The sequence below is a fragment of the Amphiura filiformis genome, chromosome 19 (genome assembly GCF_039555335.1).
Source record: "Amphiura filiformis chromosome 19, Afil_fr2py, whole genome shotgun sequence".
Classification (NCBI taxonomy): Eukaryota; Metazoa; Echinodermata; class Ophiuroidea; order Amphilepidida; family Amphiuridae; genus Amphiura; species Amphiura filiformis.
In genome coordinates this window covers 26,290,419-26,317,687 of record NC_092646.1, presented here as the reverse complement: position 1 = coordinate 26,317,687, position 27,269 = coordinate 26,290,419, and the positions used below count along the sequence as shown (strand labels likewise).

The 27,269-nt window shown below is 37.7% G+C and overlaps 1 protein-coding gene across 1 annotated transcript in view; it reads right to left on the bottom strand.

Annotated features, from left to right (window-relative positions):
• LOC140140470 (uncharacterized) overlaps positions 1-27,269 on the bottom strand; it is a 235,312-nt gene that overhangs the window by 14,770 nt on the left and 193,273 nt on the right. Inside the window, exons 67-77 of the mRNA XM_072162230.1 lie at positions 26,010-26,215; positions 24,116-24,290; positions 22,410-22,732; positions 19,660-19,950; positions 16,155-16,308; positions 14,346-14,557; positions 13,283-13,387; positions 10,249-10,443; positions 7,063-7,228; positions 4,205-4,390; positions 1,291-1,496 (exon numbers count right to left, since the gene is read on the bottom strand). Of these exons, the coding sequence (XP_072018331.1) occupies positions 1,291-1,496; positions 4,205-4,390; positions 7,063-7,228; positions 10,249-10,443; positions 13,283-13,387; positions 14,346-14,557; positions 16,155-16,308; positions 19,660-19,950; positions 22,410-22,732; positions 24,116-24,290; positions 26,010-26,215 (2,219 nt within the window). The remainder of the gene's footprint in view (positions 1-1,290; positions 1,497-4,204; positions 4,391-7,062; positions 7,229-10,248; positions 10,444-13,282; positions 13,388-14,345; positions 14,558-16,154; positions 16,309-19,659; positions 19,951-22,409; positions 22,733-24,115; positions 24,291-26,009; positions 26,216-27,269) is intronic.

Here is a 27,269-nt window from a genome sequence, read left to right as displayed (position 1 = left end):
CTCTGGGTATTTGCAGTGTGGCTATTGTCTAGGGATTATTATTCACAACAATAGCATAGCCCAATATATTTCAGTGTGATTAGGACCATTTCAGTGGGATTAATGAATGGCCTTACCTTTTGAAAATGTTGCGGTCAATTTTCAGTGTGATTATAGACATTAATCTGATAACAAAAGAACTCTTTTCAGTGGTATTATCTATTGTATAACTTTTCAGCGTTACTCTGCAGTTTTCAGTGTGATTTTCAGTCTCAATATCTCATAGTGAGTATACTCAAAAGTTTCAAATGTGGGTAGTTGGACATTTGTGCTGAGTCCAAGATGTAGCTGGGACTTATACAAGATGCCTATACCACCATGATGGTCTACTTCAGAGTTTCGGGGAACATTTATGAAGGAGTAGCCAGGGGGAGATAGTTCTCCTATAACCACAGGTTCATCTGGCCTAAGCCGTGTCTCAGTTAGGCATAAGACATCTATCATGATCAGTTACATAGTCACACAACTTATCAGTTTTATTACAAACAGATTGTGCATTCCACACACTGAGGTTAAGTTTATTCTGTACAGGTGTATTATCAATGATTCTTGATATAGGGGTATATATGCTAGTTTTACCCCCTCTGCACCCACGCTTCGTAGGGATATCAGAACACATGTCAAGTTGTTGTAAAGTTCTGTAGGTAGAATGGGAAACACAACCATTAACACTAGTTCTATCAGGTTGGAATCCAAATAACTAGGTATTGGGGGCCATTATAGACCCAGTCATGCCAAATAAAGGTGCTATAAACAAGGCATATACAACAATTAAGTCCAGCCAAGGGTGTGAAATCAATTCAAGTGTAAAAAGATCAATACTAGTATCAATCACTCTACCTGTACTGCAGTAAATATCAGTAATGTTGAATACTATAATATTCAGATCTGAAATTTCTGTAATCATAAATCATCCAAGAACAGCTCCAAATGATATCATATATTGTAGCTAAGAATAAGCACCACATTTCAATCAAAAGAATTATGTACTTTTTAATGTGCAACACACAGTAAAAACTGGTGAAAACAGACAGATGTTAAGAGCTCTGTAACAGTGCAGCCTCAGGCGCAACAAGCTCCCCTGTAAACATGGCCGTAGGTAGTGGGGGCATGAGTCAGTAGTAATTTATAGCATAAAAAAATGGTGAAGAAAATTTATCAGTCCGCACCGAATATTTCATCCCAAATGGCACTCATCCAGCCATGCGGTCATAGATTTAACAAAATGTTGGGTAAAAAACAACAACTAACCTCATAGTAGAGACCCTGATGGACACTCCCACATTCTTCTTTAGGAATGCATCTGTAGCCCTCTCTCACCAATCCCGAATCTTCATCACACTCGCATCCCTGATAGTGACGGACTTTGCACGTTTCTGCTGCGTGTATATCTCCGCATGTATTAGGGCATCCGCTGGCTAGTGCACTGTATACCATGGTGGCTGGGCAATCAATGGCTGCAGAGGGTGTAATATGGAAGCAAAAATGTTTCAAGCTTATTCAGTGATCCCAGCGAAAGTGTAAAAAAAAAATCAGAATTGTATATAAATTGCCTAAAAGTGAAGGATAAGTCTTGAAAATTGTTATTAGGAATTCTTGAAATGAAAAATGTGACAAAAAAATGAGGAAAACAGCAGTATTGACAAAGTTGAAGCCCATTCAAATACATGTAAATATTTTACAGATTCATGTAAAATGTTTTATTTTGTCTTTAATACACAGCTTTTGGTTTAACCACCAGTAGGCTATGTTGGCACATTTATGACCCCAACAAAGGTGCCAAAATCTGAATTTTGATGATTTTTACAATCCTCTGATGAGCAAATCACTGACGAATAGGCCTTTAACCCTGGAATTATGGACACTTTTGGGCCACATAACTGCTAAATTGTTGGTCTAAAGTATATAAATTATACATATTTAGAATGGCAAAAACTTGAGGAATGCATCTGTAAGGTCAAATTTAGGCAAAAATGTTCAATTTTGGAGAAAATCCCACAAATACGTTTTTGACCCAAAATATTTTATGGCAACATAACCAAAACAATTCTTTGTATTTTTAAATGGGAATAAATTATAATTCTTTGCATTTTTAAATGGGAATAAATTATAATTCTTTGCAACTAGATTTACTGTTTTAGGGGTCTACAATATCACATCATATCCATGACGCATCATCAGGCCTAGTGATCTTGGTTTGGGCTGTGTTAGTGTGTTATTGACCACGTCATATCGATGATGCATCATCAGGCCTATTGATCTTGGTTTGGGCTGTGTTTTTGACCACGTCATATCCATGATGCATCATCAGTCCTAGTGATCTTGGTTTGGGCTGTGTTATTGACCACGTCATATCCATGACGCATCATCAGGCCTAGTGATCTTGGTTTGGGCTGTGTAATTATTGACCACATCATATCCATGACACATCAGTCCTAGTGATCTTGGTTTGGGCTGTGTTATTGACCATGTCATATCCATGACGCATCATCAAGCCTATTGATCTTGGTTTGGGCTGTGTTATTGACCACATCATATCCATGACGCATCATCAGGCCTAGTGATCTTGGTTTGGGCTGTGTTATTGACCATGTCATATCCATGACGCATCATCAGGCCTAGTGATCTTGGTTTGGGCTGTGTTATTGACCATGTCATATCCATGATGCATCATCAGGCCTAGTGATCTTGGTTTGGGCTGTGTTTGTGACCACGTCATATCCATGACGCAACATCAGGCCTAGTGATCGTGGTATGGGCTGTGTTTGTGACCACATCATATCCATGACGCATCATCAGGCCTAGTGATCTTGGTTTGGGCTGTGTAATTATTGACCACATCATATCCATGACGCATCATCAGGCCTAGTGATCTTGGTTTGGGCTGTGTTATTGACCATGTCATATCCATGACACATCAGTCCTAGTGATCTTGGTTTGGGCTGTGTTATTGACCATGTCATATCCATGACGCATCATCAGGCCTAGTGATCTTGGTTTGGGCTGTGTTTGTGACCACGTCATATCCATGACGCATCATCAGGCCTAGTGATCTTGGTTTGGGCTGTGTTATTGACCACATCATATCCATGACGCATCATCAGGCCTAGTGATCTTGGTTTGGGCTGTGTAATTATTGACCACATCATATCCATGATGCATCATCAGGCCTAGTGATCTTGGTTTGGGCTGTGTTATTGACCATGTCATATCCACGATGCATCATCAGGCCTAGTGATCTTGGTTTGGGCTGTGTTTGTGACCACGTCATATCCATGACGCATCATCAGGCCTAGTGATCTTGGTTTGGGCTGTGTTTGTGACCACACAGGTCATGACGCATCATCAGGCCTAGTGATCTTGGTTTGGGCTGTGTTATTGACCACATCATATCCATGACGCATCATCAGGCCTAGTGATCTTGGTTTGGGCTGTGTAATTATTTACCACATCATATCCATGATGCATCATCAGGCCTAGTGATCTTGGTTTGGGCTGTGTTATTGACCATGTCATATCCATGACGCATCATCAAGCCTATTGATCTTGGTTTGGGCTGTGTTATTGACCACATCATATCCATGACGCATCATCAGGCCTAGTGATCTTGGTTTGGGCTGAGTTGTTGAGGAATTTACCATCTCTTATGTCTCGGATGTCTCTGACAAGTTATAGAGAATTTTTGGACAACACCAGATCCCAGTCTCATTAAAACTATGCAACACTCTGAGACAAAAGTTAGTCCACCCCAAGGACAAGATTCCTCAGCACAAACAAAGCAAAAAGTGTGATCAATTGCCAGGACTCGGACTGTGAGGACTACTACATAGGAGAGACAAACAACCTCTCCATAAAGGGATGTACCAACATTGTCATCCCAGCTCATCAGGGTGTAACAATTCAGCCAGCTAAAACAGTAAGTCCAGTTGCAAAGAATTACAATTTATTCCAACTAAAATAAATCTTTGGTAAAATATTTTTTTATTAATTTTTAAAAACTAGATATAAATATCTAGAAATTTTTTAATTTCTTTAAAAATAATCTACTTCACCAAAAATGGTTGAAAATAATAAATATAACATCAACTGCAGAGTTCCCCAGGGATTAATCTCAGGGCCTCTCTTATTACTTTATATTACTGATCAACATCTACTTTATACTTACTACAACCAAGAACCGATCTCCAGTTGGCAATAGTAGTGACCCCACGAGCCAAACAAGCATCAGCATATTTAGCAAATGTCTCGCAGCGATATTCCCGGTCAAGTGGATAGCCGGCACACATGTCTTGCATGCATATTTTGAAGTATGGCTTTGGATGTACCTTGCCCAAGCAGCCATGGAATATACCTGTCATTAAAAAGTTGTAAAAGATCACAGTTATTGGGTTATTCCATTTAAAATCCAAAATTGATAATGAAAACTTCTTTTTGACCAATAGGCAGGTAGTTCTCATGGGGTTAAGCATTGAAGGAGATGAGATTAAATGTTTGTGGAAAATTTCTTATTTGTTAACTACAGTATGAGACACCCTGTTTGAAGCACAGATTCTATGAACAACAAAATGCTCAATTTTGTTACAAGTTTTAACCCCTGAGCATTACCCGCCGATCTAACATTGCCTCTGATTGGTCAATTACATGATATCTTCACTTTAATCACCAATCAGAATGGACCTTTGCAATTAATTCATCCCAATTTTTTGTGAGATGAAATTATTCTAACAACGTTGCTGATTGGTCCAATTGATAATGAAAACGTCTTTATGGTCAATCGGCAGGTAATTCTCATGGGGTTAATCTAATAAAACTGCAGTGATAGCACTGCAGTGATTCCACCACCCCCCCTGTGGAAGATTTTGGAAATATCTTCCACAGGGGGAGTATGTTTTTAAATTGTAATTGGTCAAGATTAATCATTTTGAAACACTTACTCCCCTTCTTGTATGATTTTACCTTTATCTCCCACAACTGGAGTATTTCTAATAGCAGTTACCTGCACTGTCTATTCTATTCAAAACTCATACTCCCCCTGTGGATGATATTTCCAAAATCTTCCACAGGGGGAATGTGGATTTTAAATGGAATATACCATTTTCTCAAAGGACGATTTATTTAGTGCACTTCCCAATACCCACTTTGTTTAATATATGTGACCGTACACCACGAATGAGCAGTAAATGTCCTCAATTGTATTCTGAGTTACAGTGTAAAATGGGCATGAAGGTCATATTCTGAGGTATTTCAATTTGGTGCTAGGTGTATCTCATTAAATGAGGTACACGTAGCACCAAATTGAGGTACATATGAATACGACCTTCATGCCCATTTTACACTGTAACTCAGAATACAATTGAGGACATTTACGGCTCATTCGTGGTGGACGGTCACATATAACATAACACCGACTTGTTGGTTTCTTCCCGGTTTCCGACCAGAATTTTGTAGATTATCAATGCTATCATCGACTATGTGTGCAACTTGGTGGGGCGTTTATATGACGGGGGTCGACTATTCAAGGAAATACGGTATGCACTTACCCTTTTCATCTGTTAATTAGCTACACTGCATTTACATAGTTCATAGCGACCCGAACACTTTTGGCCAAATGGAAATATCGGCATTTTTGAAACATCTTGGTTGAAAAAAGTGGTGGGAGCGTTTATATGGGGGGGTGACTATTCGAGGAAATATGGTATGCACTTACCCTTTTCATCTGTTAAGAAGCTACACTGATCATTGACATAGTTGGTTGAAAAAAGTGGTGGGGCATTTATATGAGGGGGGGGGACTATTCGAGGAAATACGGTATGCGTATGAGGGGGGCGACTATTCGAGGAAATACGGTATGCACTTACCCTTTTCATCTGTTAATTAGCTACACTGCATTTACATAGTTCATAGCGACCTGAACACTTTTGGCCAAATGGAAATATCGGCATTTTTGAAACATCTTGGTTGAAAAAAGTGGTGGGGGCGTTTATATGGGGGGAGGGGACTATTCAAGGAAATATGGTATGCACTTACCCTTTTCATCTGTTAATTAGCTACACTGCATTTACATAGTTCATAGCGACCCGAACACTTTTGGCCAAATGGAAATATCGGCATTTTTGAAACATCTTGGTTGAAAAAAGTGGTGGGGCGTTTATATGGGGGAGGGGGGACTATTCAAGAAATTATGGTATGCACTATATATAACCCCTTTCATCTGTTAAGTAGCTACACTGATCATTGACATAATTTATAGCGACCTGACCACTTTCGCCAAATGGAAATATCAGTATTTTGGAACATCTTGGTTGAAAAAAGTGGTGGGGGCGTTTATATGGGGGGAGGGACTATTCAAGGAAATACGGTATGCACTTACCCTTTTCATCTGCTAAGTAGCTAAACTGCATTTACATAATTCATAGCGACCCGAACACTTTTGGCCAAATGGAAATATCGGCATTTTTGAAACATCTTGGTTGAAAAAAGTGGTGGGGGCGTTTATATGGGGGGAGGGAACTATTCAAGGAAATACGGTATGCACTTACCCTTTTCATCTGTTAAGTAGCTACACTGATCATTGACATAGTTGGTTGAAAAAAGTGGTGGGGGCATTTATATGAGGGGGGGGACTATTCGAGGAAATACGGTATGCGTATGAGGGGGGCGACTATTCGAGGAAATACGGTATCACTTACCCTTTTCATCTGTTAGGTAGCTACACTGATCATTGACATATATTTCATAGCGACCCGAACACTTTTGGCCAAATGGAAATATCCGCATTTTTGAAAAAAGTGGTGGGGTGTTATATGAGGGGGGCGACTATTCGAGGAAATATGGTATGCACTTACCCCTTTCATCTGTTAAGTAGCTACACTGATCATTTACATAATTCATAGCGACCTGACCACTTTCGGCCAAATGGAAATATCAGCATTTTTGAAACATCTTGGTTGAAAAAAGTGGTGGGGGCGTTTATATGGGGGGGGGGGGGAGGGGACTATTCAAGGAAATATGGTATGGACTTACCCTTTTCATCTGCTAAGTAGCTACACTGATCATGGACATAATTCACAGCGTCCTGACCAAATTCGGCAAATACTCGTCCACATGCGTCATCAGGTAATTCAGGTAATTTCGTGCACTTTATTTTATCAGATTCCGATATCCAATTACCGATGAATTGACGCAAACCCTGAAAGTGAAAAATGAAGGAAATTACAATCACTAATGACTACAAACACTCACCTATTTAATACTACCTGCCGATCTAACATTGCCTCTGATTGGTCAATTACATGATTATCTTCATTTTAATCACCAATCAGAATGGACCTTTGCAAATAATTCATCCCAATTTTTTGTGTGGTGAAATTATTCTAACAACGTTGCTGATTGGTCCAATTGATAATGAAAACTTCTTTTTGACCAATAGGCAGGTAGTTCTCATGGGGTTAAGCATTGAAGGAGATGACATTAAATGTTTGTGGAAAATTTCTTATTTGTTAACTACAGTATGAGACACCCCTGTTTGAAGCACAGATTCTATGAACAACAAAATGCTCATTTTTGTTACAACAAGTTTTAACCCCTGAGCATTACCTGCCGATCTAACATTGCCTCTGATTGGTCAATTACATGATATCTTCACTTTAATCACCAATCAGAATGGACCTTTGCAAATAATTCATCCCAATTTTTGTGAGATGAAATTATTCTAACAACGTTGCTGATTGGTCCAATTGATAATGAAAACGTCTTTATGGTCAATCGGCAGGTAATTCTAATGGGGTTAAATCTAATAAACCTGCAGTGATAGCACCCTCAAATACCACTCTCCTCATAGACTTGCATAAACACTTTTACACAAATGTCAACAAAAAAACAAACAAATAAAAATTCCACATTATGTTTTTCAAGCATATAGAGGTATGTTATGCAATGGGCTATTCAGTTGAAATACATATAGGCCTACCCCTATGGAAGACATGACCTTCATCTCCCACACAGGGAGTGCAGATCTCAAATGGAGCTACCCATGCAGGTAACCAAAGAAGATGAGAAAAGAGGAGATCGCTCGAACATTATAATTTGATTACCCATTCACTTTTCTTTGTTTGGGGTACTTTTAAAAAACACCCCTTTAATCTTCCTTTGTGGTAATCTGTTCATCCGCCACACGCTCGACTGATTCGGTAGTACTCTTAGTGGAGAAAATATTCCACACACAGAAGTACATCGTTAAATTCCCAATTTGGCAGTCAAGTCATGCTTTTTTTCTTTAAGTAATACTAACCAGGGTGACCATGATTTTTAAACGAGAAAAAAAGCATTATAAATATCGCAACTCCCATTAAAAAAATCAAAAGTTTTGTTAAGTTATGGAAAGTCAAGCATAATTAATTTTCCAGTAAAATTAATATAAGGTCAAAAGAAAAGAAATTTAAATGATAATTATATGAATATTTGCGGCAGTTTACGGAAACTTAAAACTAGTGTAATAAGTAATTCAAACTCGTGTCAGTTTTTCCATATACTCCCGTTTTGTGTCGTAACGTGTCCAAAAATGCTATTTGGATCCAAAATGATGGTCTTTTTCACAGGGATTTCGGGTCAAACTTAGCAGCCGGTCATGCCAAACAATACAGAAATTATATTTCTCAATTGACGTAACAAATTGATATCCGGGCATGCGCCGTTTAGAGCTAGACAGTCGTGACTCGCAAAGCCACTTATCGTATTAGTTGATCAATCGGATTAGATCATTGTTTCCATCAATAGGCGGATGCACACATTATTTATTTGATATGGGCAGCGAGCAACCTCCTCTTTTATCATCTTCTCTGAGGTAACCCCATTTTAAATTCACACTCCCTATGTGGGAGATTAAGGTCATTTTTCTATGGGGGTGTGTATATTTTAACTTAGCCCAATATTCACTTATACGAAATTGTCCTTTAAATTATCAAATTTGTGCTTTGAATTGGGCTATTCCATTTAACCCCATGAGAACTACCTGCCCATTGGCCATAAAGAAGTTTTCATTATCAATTGGACCAATCAGCAACATTGTTAAAACAATTTCACCACATAAAAAATTGGGGTGAATTATTTGCAAAGCTCCATTCTGATTGGTGATTAAAGTGAAGATATCATGTAATTGACCAATCAGAGGCAATGTTAGATCGGCAGGTAGTGCTCAGGGGTTAAAATTTAAAAAAAAGACTGCATGCCATCTCAATTCCAGTTGCACCTTTTCTTTGAAATTCCCAATCTTCCAGACATTTCTCACTTTTTATTGATGAAATTGGCTGGATCTGGAATAATTTAAACAGTTGAATTTAGTTGGAATTCCAAAATCTTTCACACTGTTAACGATTCCAGTTAAAGCATAAAAACATACATTTGTAGCCATTGAAAACGTATTATTTATTTATGATTTTCATGGGGATCATGTTTTAACAATATTTAAGTTTGGAATTGTAATCTTTTTATTTTTTTTGTAAATCTGCCTCTTTTTCAAGATGTTTTTTAATATAATTTTTCAATGTACTTTTTAAATTTGATAAAATTTTGTGCAATACTGTTTTCTTTTATTGTTTATTTGAATAAATTCAATCAATCAGCAATAGATAAGGATAAGCCAATAATGTTTCATTAAGCATTTTTCCATATGAAAAGAAAATGGCAAAAAGGAAAATGGCAATGTTAATAAATGTAATCAGCTCCAATAAAACCCGGAACAAGTCGCCAGACATGTTTTGAGTGATAGGTCTTTAAAGATGACATTCCCATAATTTTGAAATTCTTAATTTCATGGTATTTGAGTGTAGGACTAAGTGGGCTTTCAAAGCCTTGAAAGTACTTATTAAAAAGAGGTTTATTTAATCAATAAATAGCAGTTGAACTATGATAATCCCTATTCAATCCTGTAAGGCAGGAAACTAATTGGCCCATTACTCAGAATAGCAATTTGGCATAAATATCAAGGTATCATTCAGAAAATTATCCATATCTTGAAAAGTATTGATGCTAAATATAATTTTGGCATCATTTTAAAGCTTACTGTCTAGTGCTTACATTTTTATTTAAATCATGAATTGTCAAAAATGCGACTTGTTTCTGGTTTTGTCAGCGCAGAGTGAGTCACAGATATAAGTGCCTGTACGGACAAACTCCCCAAACAATGACCAAAATGTACAATTTGACCCTTACCGGGTTCTCTGGATAATTATTCTTATCAGGGTATGGCGCATGTTCTCCATCTCTGAGGTGGTAGCCTGTATCTCTATCATCGGCGTAGTGACCACATAAACCACACATTTGTTTTGCTAAGTGGCTACGCACTGTGATCTTCACGTCATGATGACCATCCCAGGCAATGGTCAAACCAAAGTCTGTCTTCACAAGCTGCAAAAAGGAGGACAAATATTAGTGTTAAATTGGAATATAATCTAATCAACTGGACTCACTTTTATTTGAGAGGCTACGGTATCGCACCTTATCCTAGGTGCATCTTCAGGTCGTCTGATGATCTGGCGGCAAAAGGTCACTGACATGGGACAAGGTGGTGTTGCTAGAGGTTGTTAAACTTGAGTCAAACTTCTTGGGAATGTATTATATTAGTGCTAAGGCAAAAAAAATGTCTCACCTTTTGCAAAATAGCTACGTGCTATGCTCTTATTTAGTAAAATAAGCTATGCAAAATGTCGGATTTCTTTTCTTTTTTTACTGTGCTTTAAGCCTACTTTTCCCTTGTTTTTTTGCCAGTTATGCGGCCATTGTTTTCCTTTATTATCTGAAAACAAAAGCCTATAAAAAAAGGCCCAGTGCATTGGCTAAGCACTAGAATTGCTTTCACATACATATGTGTAGAGGTATGAGAGAAACCCCTTTCTTTTTTTGGCCTAAATGAGTGACAAATTATGAATGCTATATTCACCCGCAGCAGCTGCTGGGTCTATCCCATCATGCTCTGCAATTCCATAATACAAATGCATGTGTCATAGAGAGTGTACATAAAATCCCTCACTTCAACTTTTCAATTACTTGCAAAAGCAGGGGTGCTTCAACTTTTGTTTTAAAAAATATGACCTCTAAAGTATTGTGAAACTATCTATAGCTCTTGATATTTTTAAAAGCATCTCTTAAGATGTATGTATTTGCTATGGAGCAAGCAGGACTGCAATGCATGATGGATCAAGCAGATAGACTGCAATACATGAGAGGACATTCCCTTTGGTTGCTGTGATATTCACCATAAGGGTTGTACATGTAGCTATGTATGGTGGTCAATGCCACCCACACTAAATAATGCCACCTACTACTACACAGTGATTTCAGCTGCCCACCACATTCAATGCCCCAAACAGGACAAGACAGACAAACTGATTACGACAAAAAAAACTCCAAAAAACAGAAAATCGCGACAAAGAAAGAAAATGAGGTTATTCCTCCTTTTGCCAAATCAATTTGCATGTACATGCGTTGGGCATTACGCGCATCGCACAACTGATATCCAAGGTTCCCGCACCTTGAAGCCTATAAAATTCTAGGACTTTCAAGGACTTTCAAGGACCAAAAGCATGATTTTCAAGGACTTGCCACAACACAAAAATCATGATGCAGCTCTCCATGCGGCATGTATTAACGAAAGTGACAGTTCCTCTCCACTCCCCAAATTTTATCAAAATTAGATTTTAGGTAAAATTCCAATTTTCAAGGACTTTCAAGGACCTTGTGTAAATTTCCAGGACTTTCAAGGCCTTGAAAAGGTGTTTTCAAATTCAGCAGGAACCCTGGATATTGTGTGTTGGCATAGTGTTTTGCGTTTGTGTGAGAAGGCACCCAAAATAAACCCTTCATCTATAAGATTGTGGACATAGCACGTCTATTGAGACAAAAAAAGAAGATATTGAAATAGAGGAGGAAGATGGAAAGAGATTGATAGAGAGGATGAGAATGATGGAGAGAAATGGGAGACAGAGAAAGAACAGACACACAAACATTATATTGTGTTAAATCAAACCATCTTCCTTCTTGGGACTGATTTCTTAAAGCTCAGCTGGAGGCGACAATACATGTATTCGCCAGTGAAGTGTTATGTGTAATCAGATTATCACCATGTCAACTGGATCACGCTTTTGAGTTCTACACCACGATCTAAATGATCGCAACACAAAGTCTATGGCAAGTACTATCAATTCCAAAAGGTGCGTGATCCAGTTACCAGGGAGTTACGTAACCACTTTGCTGGCGAATAGGTTTGACAGCTTATTACAATTACAAACTAATAAACTCATTATGTATGAAATTTGTGCATTTGCAAATTGCATACAATTTCATACATTTAACCTTTATTTGCATCTATAACAAGTGAAGTTCAAAGAAAATCCAGAAAAAAGTTAGTATTGGCAAGGCTAGCCCACTGGCCTATGAAGCCTTAGCTCCAACCAAGGTTTGAAAAACCAGCCCTTAAAGTCTAAATTCAGAGTTTATTTAAAACTTAAAACTTAATAGTTCTTGAAATATCAAATAAACCAGATACAAACCAAAACACAGAGAAAGAAAAACACCCACATCCCCCCGACAGAAAGAGAAACACACAGACAGAGAGAGAGAGAGACAGAATCAAAAACAGCCTAACCGACAAACATACAGACAGACAGATAGAAAGACAAATAGAGACAGAAAGACAAATAAGAGACAGAAAGACAAATAGAGACAGAAAGACAAATATACAGTAAGATAAATAGACAGAAAGACAAAGAGACAGAAAGACAAACAGACAGAAAGACAAATAGACAGAAAGACAAATAGAGACAGAAAGACAAAGAGACAGAAAGACAAATAGACAGAAAGACAAATAGAGACAAAGACAAATAGAGACAGAAAACAAATAAACAAAGACAAATAGAGACAGAAAGACAAATAGAGACAAAAGAAAAATAGAGACAGAAAGACAAATAGAGACAAAAGAAAAATAGAAACAGAAAGACAAATAGAGACAGAAAGACAAAAAGACAAATAAGAGACAGAAAGATGCAGAAACAGTCATAATGAGCTGACAAATAGAGAGTCATAATAAGCTGACTACAAGTAACAGGTCAAATGAAGGTCACAATTCTTTCCTGCCATGTTTTATCTTATGTTTCTCCATATACCTTAGCAGGCAATAAATGGCATAACTGACAGACAGAGAGAGACACCCCAACAGACAGACAAGACACATCTTCAAAAACACACTTACCATGTATGATCCTGACCATTTAACAGTGATTCCTCCGAGATTGACTGTAGGGACGACTGGTCGTCCTCCCACCTTGACACTACCAACTTGACCCAATTCAATTACCTTCAAAATTTACAAAAACAGAACAAAATGAATATATATACTATTGCTATATTTAAAGCCTTTTTAAATTTTTAGATTTTTCTTCCAAAATGATAATATGCAATTATTATGAAAGTTCCCAATACATTTGGATGCGAAAAACATTGGGAATTTGCACAGAAACAACATCATAAACTTCACTTCTATCACTCGAAATATCTCGCACTATTTGGATTAGGATGGCGAGTGCGGCCTCAGAGTTAGTCTCATACGCAGCCAGTTTAGTTATGCTCCCTCCACATGTGGAGTGAACGTAACCAAACTGGCTTCGTTCTGAAGGCCATCCCTATATGTGACACGATCAAGGGGAATGAGTCAGATGTCGCTAACATTGAATTTGAGATATTGGCAAAGAAAGTGTTAAAATTCTTTTGTTTTCAGCGATTGATAAATGTAACTTTGCAAAGAAAAGTCGTATTGACTTGGGGTTTTCAGTTTCTGAAATCTCTAAATGTCCTCTTTAGAAACATATGTAAAACCCATTTTCGACCAAGGTCGACATGCGACTCATTCCTATTGATCATGTCACATATAGGCAAAGTACTTTTGCCTTGTAAAAGTACCTATATCATTCGCCATTTTTTGTGATTCCTTTTCTCTGATAAAGGCACCAGATGAAATCAGCCTCCCTTTTATGCGCTACTAACCAATCACAGCCCGTGGGGAGTATCATTGATAGGATCAGCATTGAATTTACTTGGAAAAATTTGCATAGCAATTTTTAGCGAAAACATTATTTAGGCAATGTTAATATGATATTATCATGTTCACATTGTAAAATTTGCTATACAAGCTGAAATTTGTGTAGCAGGTTGTCCAAAATGGGGAGCATTTTGCTCTGCTACAGGATCGTCTGACAAGAACTAGTTTCTTTAATTTCTGACTTTTTTTTATAATAAGACGTATGTTACATACTCACCGTGCCCTTATAAGCAAGATACACCTCTTCCACAGCACTGTATCCTGACTGCACAATTCTTACTCTTTCAAATTTAGCCTCTACTTTAAAGTGCGGCTCCTTTTCACCACAATTTTGTAACAGAATATGCTTACACTCACTGGTCATTTGGAACGGTGGGTTGATGAAGTTATGGACATGACCTAAGCCCATGAGGCTGCATGTACTGAGAGCTGAAACCAAAAAGAAAATAACAATTATGAATTGAAATGGGTTATTTATTCCATTTGAAATCCACACAGACTCCCTCTGTGGAAGATATAGCTAGTCTTCCATAGAGGGTGCATGGTTTCAAATAGAATAGACAACTGGGTAACTTCCATTTGAAATACTCACTCCAGTTGTGGAAAATATAAGTAAAGCCATAATACAAGGGGTGTATGGGTTTCAAAGTAATCAACTATAGCCAATTCCATTTGAAAAACATACTCCCTCTGTATGGCAAGTGTTTTTTAAATCTTGGCAGATTTCAAATGGAATAGCCCGGCAGATTTCAAATGGAATAGCCCGGCCGGCAGATTTCAAATGGAATAGCCCGGCAGATTTCAAATGGAATAGCCCGGCAGATTTCAAATGGAATAGCCCGGCAGATTTCAAATGGAATAGCCCGGCAGATTTCAAATGGAATAGCCCGGCAGATTTCAAATGGAATAGCCCATATATGCTGTTTTTTATTTTCGAAGCTTCAAAGTAAAAAGTAGAATGACAGACCCCGAGGGATACTCAAATTTGGTTTTGGTAGGGGTATGCTGCAGAGAATTTGAAAGGGGACCAGGCCTGTAACCTGGATTTATTTATTTAATTTTTTTTTTTGGGGGCACCTTTTGTGTGTTTTTTTTTTTTGGGGGCACCTTTGTTTCATAACCACTAAGGTATAGGACTTTTTTTGTTTTAGCTATAGCCCCCTCTCCAGAAGTATTTAATTATATTTGTACTTGCTTAAGTAGCATTTTGTGCAAATTTTATTACACAATTTGTTGCCGTTCTTTTTTTATGAGTATTTAAGTGCCTAAAATGAGGCTATGGCGCCCTTTCCAGCCTTGTCTAATATTAATCTCCATAGACTTTACATGTAAAATGAAAATGTCCATAAAAAAGAACAACAAATTGTGTAATAAAATTTGCACAAAATGCTAATTGAGCAAGTACGTATGCAATGCACCAGTTTTTGTGAGGGGGCGATACAAACTATTTTTTATGTATTGTATGTATGGTCTTTTCAAAGATAAAATGTCCATCTGAAACATAGGTGGGGGCTGAATTTGAAAAAGTGGACTTTTTTTCAAAATGTGGACCTTTTTGGACGGGGGGACTTTTCCCAAAAATTTGGACCTTTTTGACCATAAAGGCATAAAATCCCTATTTTTTTTATCGCTTTACTCAAAAAAAGGGGACTTTTTGGGCATTGGGGGGAGGGTATCTGCCCTAGCCCCCTGGTTACGGGCCTGAAGGGGACCCATCAATATACCAATTTTCAAGAAATTTAAAATTCAATTGTCTAAATTTTTACAATTTTTCCTCCAAATTTTGGGAAATTTCAAAAATGTTGGCTATTCAAAATTGGGCTATTTTCCAAAAAAATTGAGAAAATTGTGAAAAAAGAACCCATCCATATTCCAAAATTGGCCCAGAAAATCATTGGTCATTGATATACCAAAATGCTGAAAATGTTACCCATGTTTGCAGCACATCCCTATAAGGTCATTTGTACTGAGTACCCCTCCCCCCACCGGGATGACAGACTGACAAACACACAAATAAAATACTTACAATGTTCACAGTGTTTTCCAGTCCATCCTGCCTTGCATTGACATGTATACCCATTTTTAGTTCGAATGCATTTACCTTCCTTACATTGTGAGGCTGCACATGGGTTTGATGCTTGACTTGCTTTCTGTGGTTCATCGGTACATTGATATTTGACCTGTGAAAGTGGATATAAAACGCTTGAAATAGTTCTTCAGTTCCCTTTCTTTTTTTTATCACACAGACACACCCATAAAACCCACAATGAACCAACCATGCACAAATGCCCACACAACTAGTTTGAACTGTACAGCCACCTTACCAGTGACAACTCCAGATAATTTCAAGGTCCACCTGTTGGTTGTGACCAACCTTGTCAAAAGAGTATTAGATCCTGTGTCATATACTGGGGTACCCAAAAAGGTGGTTTTTGTTACATTTTGATGGGCAGTTTGGATTTCAAAACACTGTCTCTTGAGTATTCCTTCACTTTGAAGATTCAATTAGGTCTTAAATTGAGGCTAATTTATTCTATATTACTTGTTTTTGTTCTGTTTTAAAAATAATATTTAATTATTTTCTTATGATGTTTGGCATGAAATGTGCCAAGGGTGGTTGAGGATTAGGGGGAGGAGGATTAGGGGGAGGGATTCATATCGTAAATTTGATCTAAAACCCCATTAAAAATTTGAATCTAGTAAAAAAAATGTCTAAATGAACTCCCAGACATCTAAACCAAGTAAAGAAATACAGAAGGTCATTTAAAAGACTAATACTTGCTCAGAATGATTGTAAATGTGGAAAAAAGAGGTGGGGTTAAATCCCACCTACTTTGTGATTGTTTTTGCCCGCATTCTCTCATTTTTTAACCGATTTCCATAAAAAAAAAGGTGTCAAAATGCTCAGGAGGATGAACCACTGTTTGAAACATTTCTTTTTTTTACTCTGTAACACAAAGGTACCCCAGGTTGTGACACAAGACCATTACCTTCACATCTCACATTGCCACTATGGTACAAAAGTCACACTGAATGCCAGGCCTTGCTGTTTGAGGCAAGCGACTGCTCTCGCTTGCCCCCGCTCGCCCAAACTCAATTTCTGGTGAGTGATTTTCCACTCGCCATAGACACTAAATATCGCTCGCTGCGAATCGCCCAAAATTGAATCCAATCATGATCCAATTTACATTCAAGTTTCAACACTTTCAATGTTTTTGCTTTAGCCTTAATTCCTGAAAATGAGAGAGAGGGTGTCAACAGTGCAGCATATGTGATTCATGATCTATCAGACATAAGCGTGATTTGACCACTACATACTTGGAGAGTGATTCAACCACTGGCCTAGCATCATGCTCGCGAGTGATTGACCACTCGCCTTTAAAATCTAAACAGCTAGGCCTGAATACAATTCATAAATTTGACAAGATTCCCCTTCATGAGGGTATGTACCATACACATTTATCACTATGGAATTTTACACTGAAAATGACAGTGACTGAAATTGTGACCATCCATCTCAAACCGCTCGTAAAGTCGGCAAATTGTATTTCGAGTTACAGTGCAAAATGTGCATAAAGGTTGTATTCATATTTACATAATGTTTGTCCTACATGTTTCTCATTTGAGTGTCAGTCAAACGCCAATCTTTAATCCTATTGTTCAAGAGGATAATAAGCTTATACTTATGTATAGAATTAGTAAATAGCGCTAGTCTTTGTTTGCTTTGGCCAAATCCTGTTCAAGTGGTGGGTTAACTAACAATCAACAATGAGAGGACATTCCTGAACCTCGTTGACTTGGGGATGATTTGAAGTGACCGCCAATTATGACAATTTGATATGTAATACCAGCGATGTGGAAAAAGAGAAATAATGAAGCACTAAAATAATGTACCTTTTTACTGAAGGAGCAAAGTTTAACAAGCCATAACTCCACTTCTGGATATTGTTTGAAGTCAAATGATATATCATATTGTAAAGCTTATGATATATATTTTCTAAACACGGAAGAAAACAAAATTGACCAGGAGCCGACTTTACGAGCGTTTCGACGTGGACGGTCATAATTGTTTTCATTGTAATTTTTCAGTGGTATACCAAGTGGCTGTTGTTTGCTATATAAGGCCCCCCCCCAAAAAAAGTTGTTTGTTTGTCCTCCACCGCCCGCTCCTCAGATTAAGGCCTGACCAATATTTTATTTTTTCAATATTTAAAAAAAAAATAAAAGTAAGTAAAATTCAATTTTTTTTTTCAGATTTGGAGTATCTCTGGACCTAGCTAGAGCTAAATACTAAGATCTTTCATGGTTGAAAGTAAAAAAAGCCCCCCCCCTAAAAAAAAATTGTGTCTTCAATATGCAAAGTTATAACTTGTGTTCATGTCATACCGTAAATGTTCGCCTAATGGCGGTATGGGCTCCCTTGACATAAATGGAATTTTAAACACAAACTAAAAGTGCCAACCAACAAAATTCCTACCAGCAAATAAGAGCACATACCCTTAATTATTGTTTGGATTTTTAGAGGAGGGAGCTCTTTATCTGCACATGGAATTTATCCCAATGCAAAGGAGCCCAGGTGCGCCATTAGGCGAACGTTTATGGTAGTCTATTATTTTTAGTGACTTCAAAATACATTGGATTTGAAATCATTAAAAGACATGAAGACAAATTATAACTTTAACTGCATATTAAAGAAGCAAAGTGTTGTTTTTTTAAGTCACCATGAATGATTGTAGCATTTAGCTCTAGCTAGATCCAGGAATACACCAAATCCCCCCCATAAAAACCAAAAAAAAACCGCCCGCACGTCCTCTTTCAAAGCTGTGGAGGACAAACAAACAATTATTTTTTTTGGCCTAATGAGCAATGATCCATGACAGTAATTAATGAGTGCCCAATGATTTTTCTTTCAGTCCATTTTTCAGTGTGGTTGGACAATGGTTATTTTTGCATACAAAATAGAACTTTTTAGTGTTTTTTTTTCAGTGGTGCATTCTATTGTGTAAATTTTCAGTATTATTTTCAGAGTTATTTTCAGTGTTATTTTCAGTATGTGGTGTAATCAAGCAAAATTAGGATGAAGTCGGACATATTTCATTTTCAGCTTGTTATCGGATTGTAAAAAGCATTTGTAAAGCTACATTTTGCATAAAAACCCATTAAAATTGGACAACCAGTTCAAAGATATACGCCTATAGATTGTCTAAAACAATAAAAAACAAAAGGAAATATTTCTATATCTCAAAAAATCAATATTTCCAACTTCCAACTGATTTTGCTTGATCACATCACCTGATCACCATGACCTGTAATTTTCAGAGGTGTTACCAGCGTTGGACGTAATTACAACATTTTTTATGCATAGCATTATTAGCTTGCACTACTTTACTGTATTATAGGCCCAGATTATAGGTCTATGGCATAAAATTGTTACACATTTTTGTCAAAATTGTGTAGCAAAGTGATCAAAATTGAGTAGCATTTTGCTCCGTGATACTGGCTATGGCCAACGCTAAGTGTTACTGCATTACCTCTAAGTACTTTTCTGTCCCCTCACACCGGTCTTCACCATGTTTATTAAAGGTATGTGTTGAGACCAAAATACCACACTTCGGTTGGCCCTGACATTTTTCATCATATTGTACTACTGACAATGAACCTGGGTGCACACAATTGTCTGACTTGATAGCTCCATCTCCTTTAGGCTTGCATACACTTGCACTTAGTCGACCATAGTTGGCACTAATGACATTAATAAATTTGTCACCACAGTCAATGTCTAGTTTCTTTCCTTGGCAAGCTGTATTGGTCACTTCTTTCACCTGAACAACAAAATGATATACACAAAAAAGTAATTAATTTAGTAATTGTTAAAAATAGGCTGTTATCATATCAAATGGGCTATTCAATTTCAAATCCACACCCATGTGGAAGATTTAGCTAAGTCTTCTGAGTATGAGTTTTGAATAGAATAGACAACTGGGTAACTTCCATTTGAAATACTAGTTTCCAGTTGTGGAAGACATCTAGGTAAAGCCATAATACAGGGAGAGTAAAGGTTTCAAAATGATTAACCCTGATGACCAGTTACATTTGAAAAGCATACTCCTTCTGTGGAAGATATTTCCAGGAGTAGTGTGGATTTCAAATGGAATAGCACAAATGGATATATTTATACTTACTGATCATTTGGTCTCAAATTATGACATACCGTAAAACCTTGTCTACAAGCAGACATAGTGTTTTTTATGAAAGCTAAATTAATTCCAAGCCAGCGTAAATATACCAATACAATAGATTGGTCTTAAAATAATACTTGTTTGTATATGCTTGGATCCGTAATTTATTTGCTCATACTCCATAATGGCGCCTGGATTAATGTAGCTTTCATCAGAAGCACTCTATATGCTTGTAGACGGGGTTTTACGGTATTCAAAATTGATCTGCTGTCCTCCAAACAACACATTTGACTGATTCCAATTAAACTTTGGTTGGGACATGTGCAAACATTACAAATATGCCCCAAATCAAGTTTGCACAAAAAATAACCAAATGCATTTTAAAAGATCTCATATTATGGCTTTAACTAGCTCCAGTGATTTGGATTCTAGTAGTAAAAAAATGTGTATCCTAGTGGCAAGGGACAGTACTCGTCTTGGGGGGTAACCAACAAACTATTATGTTTTTATTCATAACTAAAATAGACCCAATGGGCTATATTGGAAGAGTCAGAAGCATCAAGACACTGTACCAAGAGGTGTGACTCTCCAAAAACTAAAATTTGCATTTTGATGTGGTAAAGTGGGGGGGAGGGAGGCTCTCAATCTAGTTAAGTATCTTTATTACAAGTATAGATCTGGAGGATAACCAGAGAATATGCCCATCCCCCAACTCTATAACCTAAATCACAGGGTGCGGAGGGTATATTCCATAGTCCACCATCTGCTTCACATACTGTCATATATATTTTTTATTATTGTCATCTAATTGTCATAAGATAGTATACACTGTAAAATTAACTTAATAATATTTTGAGGTATTACCACAATATTATTACATCTCATGTCCATTGATAAAAGAAAGAAGCATGCTGGAACATAAAATAACAATATGAAATATACTGCTCCAAAAAAGTATACAAGACACTTGGAAAAATAATCACAATTTCAAAACTGAACCATATTGGGGTAAATTTGTTTTTTTAATAGATGCACTAGCTAACTCGGCACATTATGACACCCCATTGAATTCAATGTGACTTCTAGAAGCAAAGTTACAAGCATTTGATTAGATGAAGGTCCAGTTTTAAAAGTGACAAACTGGCCTATTCAAAACTCCACGGACTAGACATCTGGTTTGAGAGTGGTAAATGGCTTATTTGTGTGTGTGCCTTTAACTTAAAACAAAAGGAACAAAAGAAAACTGAAACAAAAGAGCTGACAAATAAAATGGAAGTTATGAAAAGTACAGAAAAGTAAAAACTGAAATAAATGCTGCTTTAAATAAAGCTTCATTGAAGAAACTGTGTTGTCTCTTTGTTGCGCTTGTTGGAATCTTTTTGCACCTTGTATATAGGCCAGTTTGTCACTTTTAAAACTGGACCTCCGTCTATTCAATTGCTTGTAACTTTACTTCTTGAGGTCACATTGGATTCCATGTGGTGTCATAATGTGCAGGATTAGATAGTGCATCTATTACGAAAACAAATTTACCCCAATATGGTTCAGTTTTGAAATTGTGATTATTTGTCCAAGTGTAAGGATACTTTTTTGGCGCAGTATACAACAATGATAATAAAAGTCACTCAAGGCAGCCTCTTCAGATATGACAGCATGTGATGCAGATGACGAGTTATGCTAGCTATAATTGACGACAAAGATATAAAGACTAGTTTGCGTCTTACGTCACTGTCAATCAAATTCCCTACAATCTTTGATTGGTAAATAGCGCGTAAAAGGAAGGTTGATTTATCTGGTGCCGATCGGAGAAGAGGAATAGCAGAGAATGGCGAAAAATTACGTACTTTTACAAGCCAAAAAGCAACTTTTCTAGGCATTGTTGACATGGTGAATTTGTGAAAGAAAGTTTCCTACTATAAAGACCTAACTTGATGGTTTGCATGTTTGAAGGTGCAAAATTAACAATAAGGTGCCCGGTTTTACCGTCGCATTCAGCAACTCAAATAATCACGAAACTTGTAAACAAACCGTGCTTGAGTTTAATTGACAGATGACGTCAGACGCAAACTAGTCTTTTTATCTCTGTCTTCCATTATATTTACCTCAGCTTCTGGTTCCACCACATCAGTGCAATGGTACTTCACACTCAGATACTTATTACCATGCATACACGGCTCTCCAAGTGTCTCACTAGATGCCTCAAATATACACTCGCTCTTGCCTTGACACTTTTTATCCACCGTTAAAGTGGCGCCCTCATCTGAACAGCAGGTGTCAAGATTCGAAGGTTTTGATTCAGCAGGGCATTCGCGTGCATTTGTTGTTATGCTTGCGCTGAGGATGTCAATCTTTTTTTCTTCACATGAGATGGTGATTTGTTTGTTTGCACAGCTTTCTGCTGTTTTCACCTTCTCTTTGATGATGGCTGAAAAAGACAACAATTGCATACATGTTCAAAATCAGGCATGAGACTGCACTTTCCTAAAAAAATGAAAATGTGTGTGGAACTGAGCAAAAAGTACCAAAAACAGGCTGAAATTAAATAAAGTTGACTAAAAAAAACCTAATTCAGTTTTAAAACGGAAAATTATCATGGCTGCAAAATGAGCCTGATGGAAACCTTAATGGGCTATACCAGTTGAATTCCATACACCCCCTATGGAGGACATGACCTTAATCTTCCACACAGGGAGTGCATGTGAATTTCAAATGAGTTTATCTGAGTAAATGACACCATTTGATATCTACACCTCCTGTGTAGGAGATTAAGGTCATGTCTTCCATACGGGTGTATGAATTTCAACTGGAATGGCCTAATTATTTTATTGACTCAAATGATTTAATAGTTTAATTAGTGGCTGCAAATTTGGCGGAAATTGGGGAGATCTGACAAGTTGCTTTAAATTTGCAATTTTGGACGTTATGATTCCCAAATAGCAGTGACTTAAATATAGGGGAAGCCTATATATGATTGGTTGCTTCTGATCTGTGTTTGCAGATTATTTGCTCTCCCATTCATTTGTGTAGGGACAGAATTAATCCAATTACAAACCTATCTAGGCTTTCGTCCTACACAAAAAATCTGACCAGACTAAAATCTGAGGGAGTCCAGTATAATTATGATACTATACTACCACAGATTAAACATCCTGTACAAGGCATGAATAGAGAAAACGTAAGGTGAAGCCTTGATCAAGGCTACTCAACCAGGTGCGAGAGGTTACAAAGTTCAAGCCCTGGCTGTGGTGTAGTTTGATTTTGTGAAAAACTTGAGTTAGCTTGAAATTCTCCTGGACAAGGCACTTGTCCTGTTGTAACCAGTAGGGAACTTAGGGAGCTAATCCTGGCTGTGAATGTCTATTGTGGTTATGCCTAGGGTCGTGTCTTAGCCCTAAAAAAATTGTTTGATTGGCGTAACCCGACCGACCCTAAAAATAGGCCCGATCCTAGACCTTTTAAAAATAAAATAAAATAAAATAAAATAAAATAAAAAAAGAAACAAAAAAATTCCAAGGCTTTTATACGCAATTTACAGCTTAAAATGTGTGTGTAAAAACAAATAATAATAATAATAAAAAAGATGCTGACCGACCTACCCTATTTTTTTAAATTTACGCCAATCAAACAATTTTTTAGGCCTTAGCTGCAAAATGATTTTGGGGTCACAGTAGTTGGCAACAATCTTACAAAGTTAAGTGCTCCTAGGCATGTGAGTTTATACTTGTGTGCAGCGCACTATAAATCTTTGCACTTTTTTCCCTTCTTTTTTTTAAAAGTCAGGTGGGGAAATGGAGCTGCAACCACTTACCATGACATGTATGGCCATCACCAGTGAATCCATCATTACAAACACATTCATATGTCGCATGACTGATACCACACTGTGCATTCTCACCACATGCGAGAGGTGTACATTTCACCTTGCATCCACCTAGACATTCGCACTTCTCCTGACATCCTTTGCGAGTGAAGTTCTTACCACGCTGGAATAGAAGAAAATGTGATCAAATTGATACTTCCCTTACAAGTCAACGCCGCCATCTTGTGGGTATGGAGTGCCTTGTTGCCAAGATCACTGCGTTGACGCTTGGCTGAAGAGATGCGTCACACGCTCCGACTTCCGCATAATCGGGGCCTAATGTCTAACGCATGACATGCAGAACGGCAGTACCCACAAGATGGCGGATCCCACAGAAAAGGCTGATGGCCTCTATTGCTAAGCTGGTTTCTACCTTTTATGCTTCTCTTCATCCGTGTTGCTCAGTTTAGGATTTAGGATTTGCTTTACCCATGGGCGTCAATTCGGGGGTCAGGGGAATGTTCCCCACCTTCGGCAGAATGACCAATTTTTTGTTCTTTTCAGCCACTTTTTAACAATTTCGACCTGGTGTCTTCCCCCACATTTCAGGCCGGATTGGAAATGCGAATTAAACACACACTTCCATTTAAAATACTCACCCCAGTTGTGAAAGATATAAAGCAAAGCTACATACTGGGGGCGTATGGGTTTTAAAATAATTAAACCCAGCCAATTCAATTTATAAACATACTCCCTCTGTGGAAATCTTTTCTTAAATCATCCACAGGGGTATGACATATTTCAAATGTAATAGCCCATTGTACCACTGAGATCTTAAACATACTCATCTGTCAAAGACCAATGAGGTAGAAGAAAAGAGTACAGACTCCGCCATGTTTGTGTGTAACTCATGGAGGTTACTTAATATACCTCCGGATTTTTTTGCTAAGCGCCCGGCAAACTTCGACTCAGAGTGGGTGGTTGTTTGCATTCTGCGTCTAAGGCGCTGTGTCAAAAACATGCACTAAAGGTCCGTTCATACTACCACCGCATTTGCGATGAGTGGCTTTGCGATGCGGTGCATTGCCGCACTGCATCGTACTGCAAACTACTGCATTGTGATATCACAATAAAGTTGAATACATTTTAACTTGGAAATGCGACGAGTTGCGTTGAGTTGCGGCAAAAAGTAATTGATATATCGGCATCGCAAAGCAACGCATCGCAAAAGCGGTGGTAGTATGAACATACCATAAGCCCTGCATGAAACAGGACAGCGCAAAGACACAAATGCGGGTATTTTAAGTGGCCTCCATGAGCAGCAAACCAAGGTGATGGATTTACCATAGTGTTATTAATTACATATGGCGCTAATTTGAGTTGGTTATCTTTGGGTACACTATCTTTGGTCAAGACATAGTTCTTAATTCCAATTTATTTCTACATTCACAGAATGATAATTGAATGATTGAATAATAATGGTGGGGGCAGATTCATAGTTGGTGGCGACTAATAGAGAGGAAATTGATGAAATTCTCCAAAGTACAGGGCCTAGTTACTATTTTTAACCAATCAGATGCCAGGAATCTATTTAAAGGCATGAGGTATATAATGTCAACTGACTTTCAATAACCTTGTCAAAACCAAGTCTACAGTGCATAGTAGTTCAAGTCTAATTGGGAGGGCATCCTTCTAGTAATGGGAACGTCATGGGTTCAAATCTTACGCCGGCACATTCCCTTACTTTTTTTCCAAGTTGGCTTGTGTGCAGTCGGGATTTGTGTTTATTTGTTGTCTAGTTTAATTGTAACACTTATGGTTAGTAAACTGTTCTTTCTTTCAGCTCAAAAACAACTAAATAGCTGTAACTTTATTTGATTAAAAAAAAGAGGCAATATCTTACTGCATAGTAACATCCGTTGTCTTGGCAACCACAATCTTTAGGCTCAACACATTCCTTGCTAATGGTATCAAACACTAGGCCTTGTGCACATTCACAGGACTCCATAGAAAGCTCTGTACATTCCTCTTTAGCATGAGCATCACCACAAGTTGCCGGGCATGCAGTGCCTTTGATCCTATGCCTAGCATTTCCCTTACATTGCATACCTGAGGTAATGGATGACAAATATTGTAGTTACAGAAGTTTACTAAGGCAATAGAAACAAATTAGTTCGATATTTGAATCGACCATCGATGCTTGTTCGATCCTTATTATTTATGAAATTAATCAATTGACTATTGTTCATTAGGATAACATGCAAATCTTTGCTTGTATTGACATTGACCAATAAAAATTTAGCATTAATTCTGATTAATAAGTTGTTCATTCATCAATGACAAGAATTGAAGCAGCATCAACGGTCGATCCAAAGAGCGAACAAATTTGGTTCTGGTGCCCAAACACACCACCAAATAGAATTATATGGTTGTGCGCCCTTAATTTCACTTCTCAGAAAAACCCATGTATTCTCAATTTAAGCATTAAAATGAGCAGAAATTTGCATAATTTTAGCCAAATTTGGATTGGTCATGATTAGTAATATTAATTCCTGCAAGTGTACCACAGATAGGAGAGATCGAATAACTTTGAATGATTTTAAGCAGCCTTTTCTTTACAGAAAACACCGGCATGGTTTTGCCTGAAAAATAGGAAATTCCCAGACATCGTAGACTTTGAGGGCCAGTCGTAAAAAATAATGACGGTCAACCTATATTTTTTCCCAGCCAGAGGGATCAAGCAAGGGCTGATTACAACGATCATAGCTGTCGCTTAAAAGTGAGTCGCTCCTGTGAAGAAAAAATGATGTTTTCTTAAGGCAAATTTAGCACATATCTCTATGGGACTCTGATTTGGTGTTATGAGATCTAAATGTTTTGATGGACACATGGCACTCCTCTTTATTTCCATCCTGGCAGTGCAGTACCAATTTTTGAAAGCAGGACTTAAGTGCAAGGTGGGGGGGGGTGGTATTCAAGTTTGGTGTGGGTAAGGGTGTGCCTCAAAAATGTGAAAGTGGCTCCCTTTTGTAAATGACAGTGAATGTTTGGCCAGTGTTGCCACCAATGGCATAGCAACCAAGGTTGAAAAGGGGGTACTACACCCCTGGCCAACTTTGTCCCTATTTTTGCATTTTTTCTCAAATATTATAGGGCAAAGGTG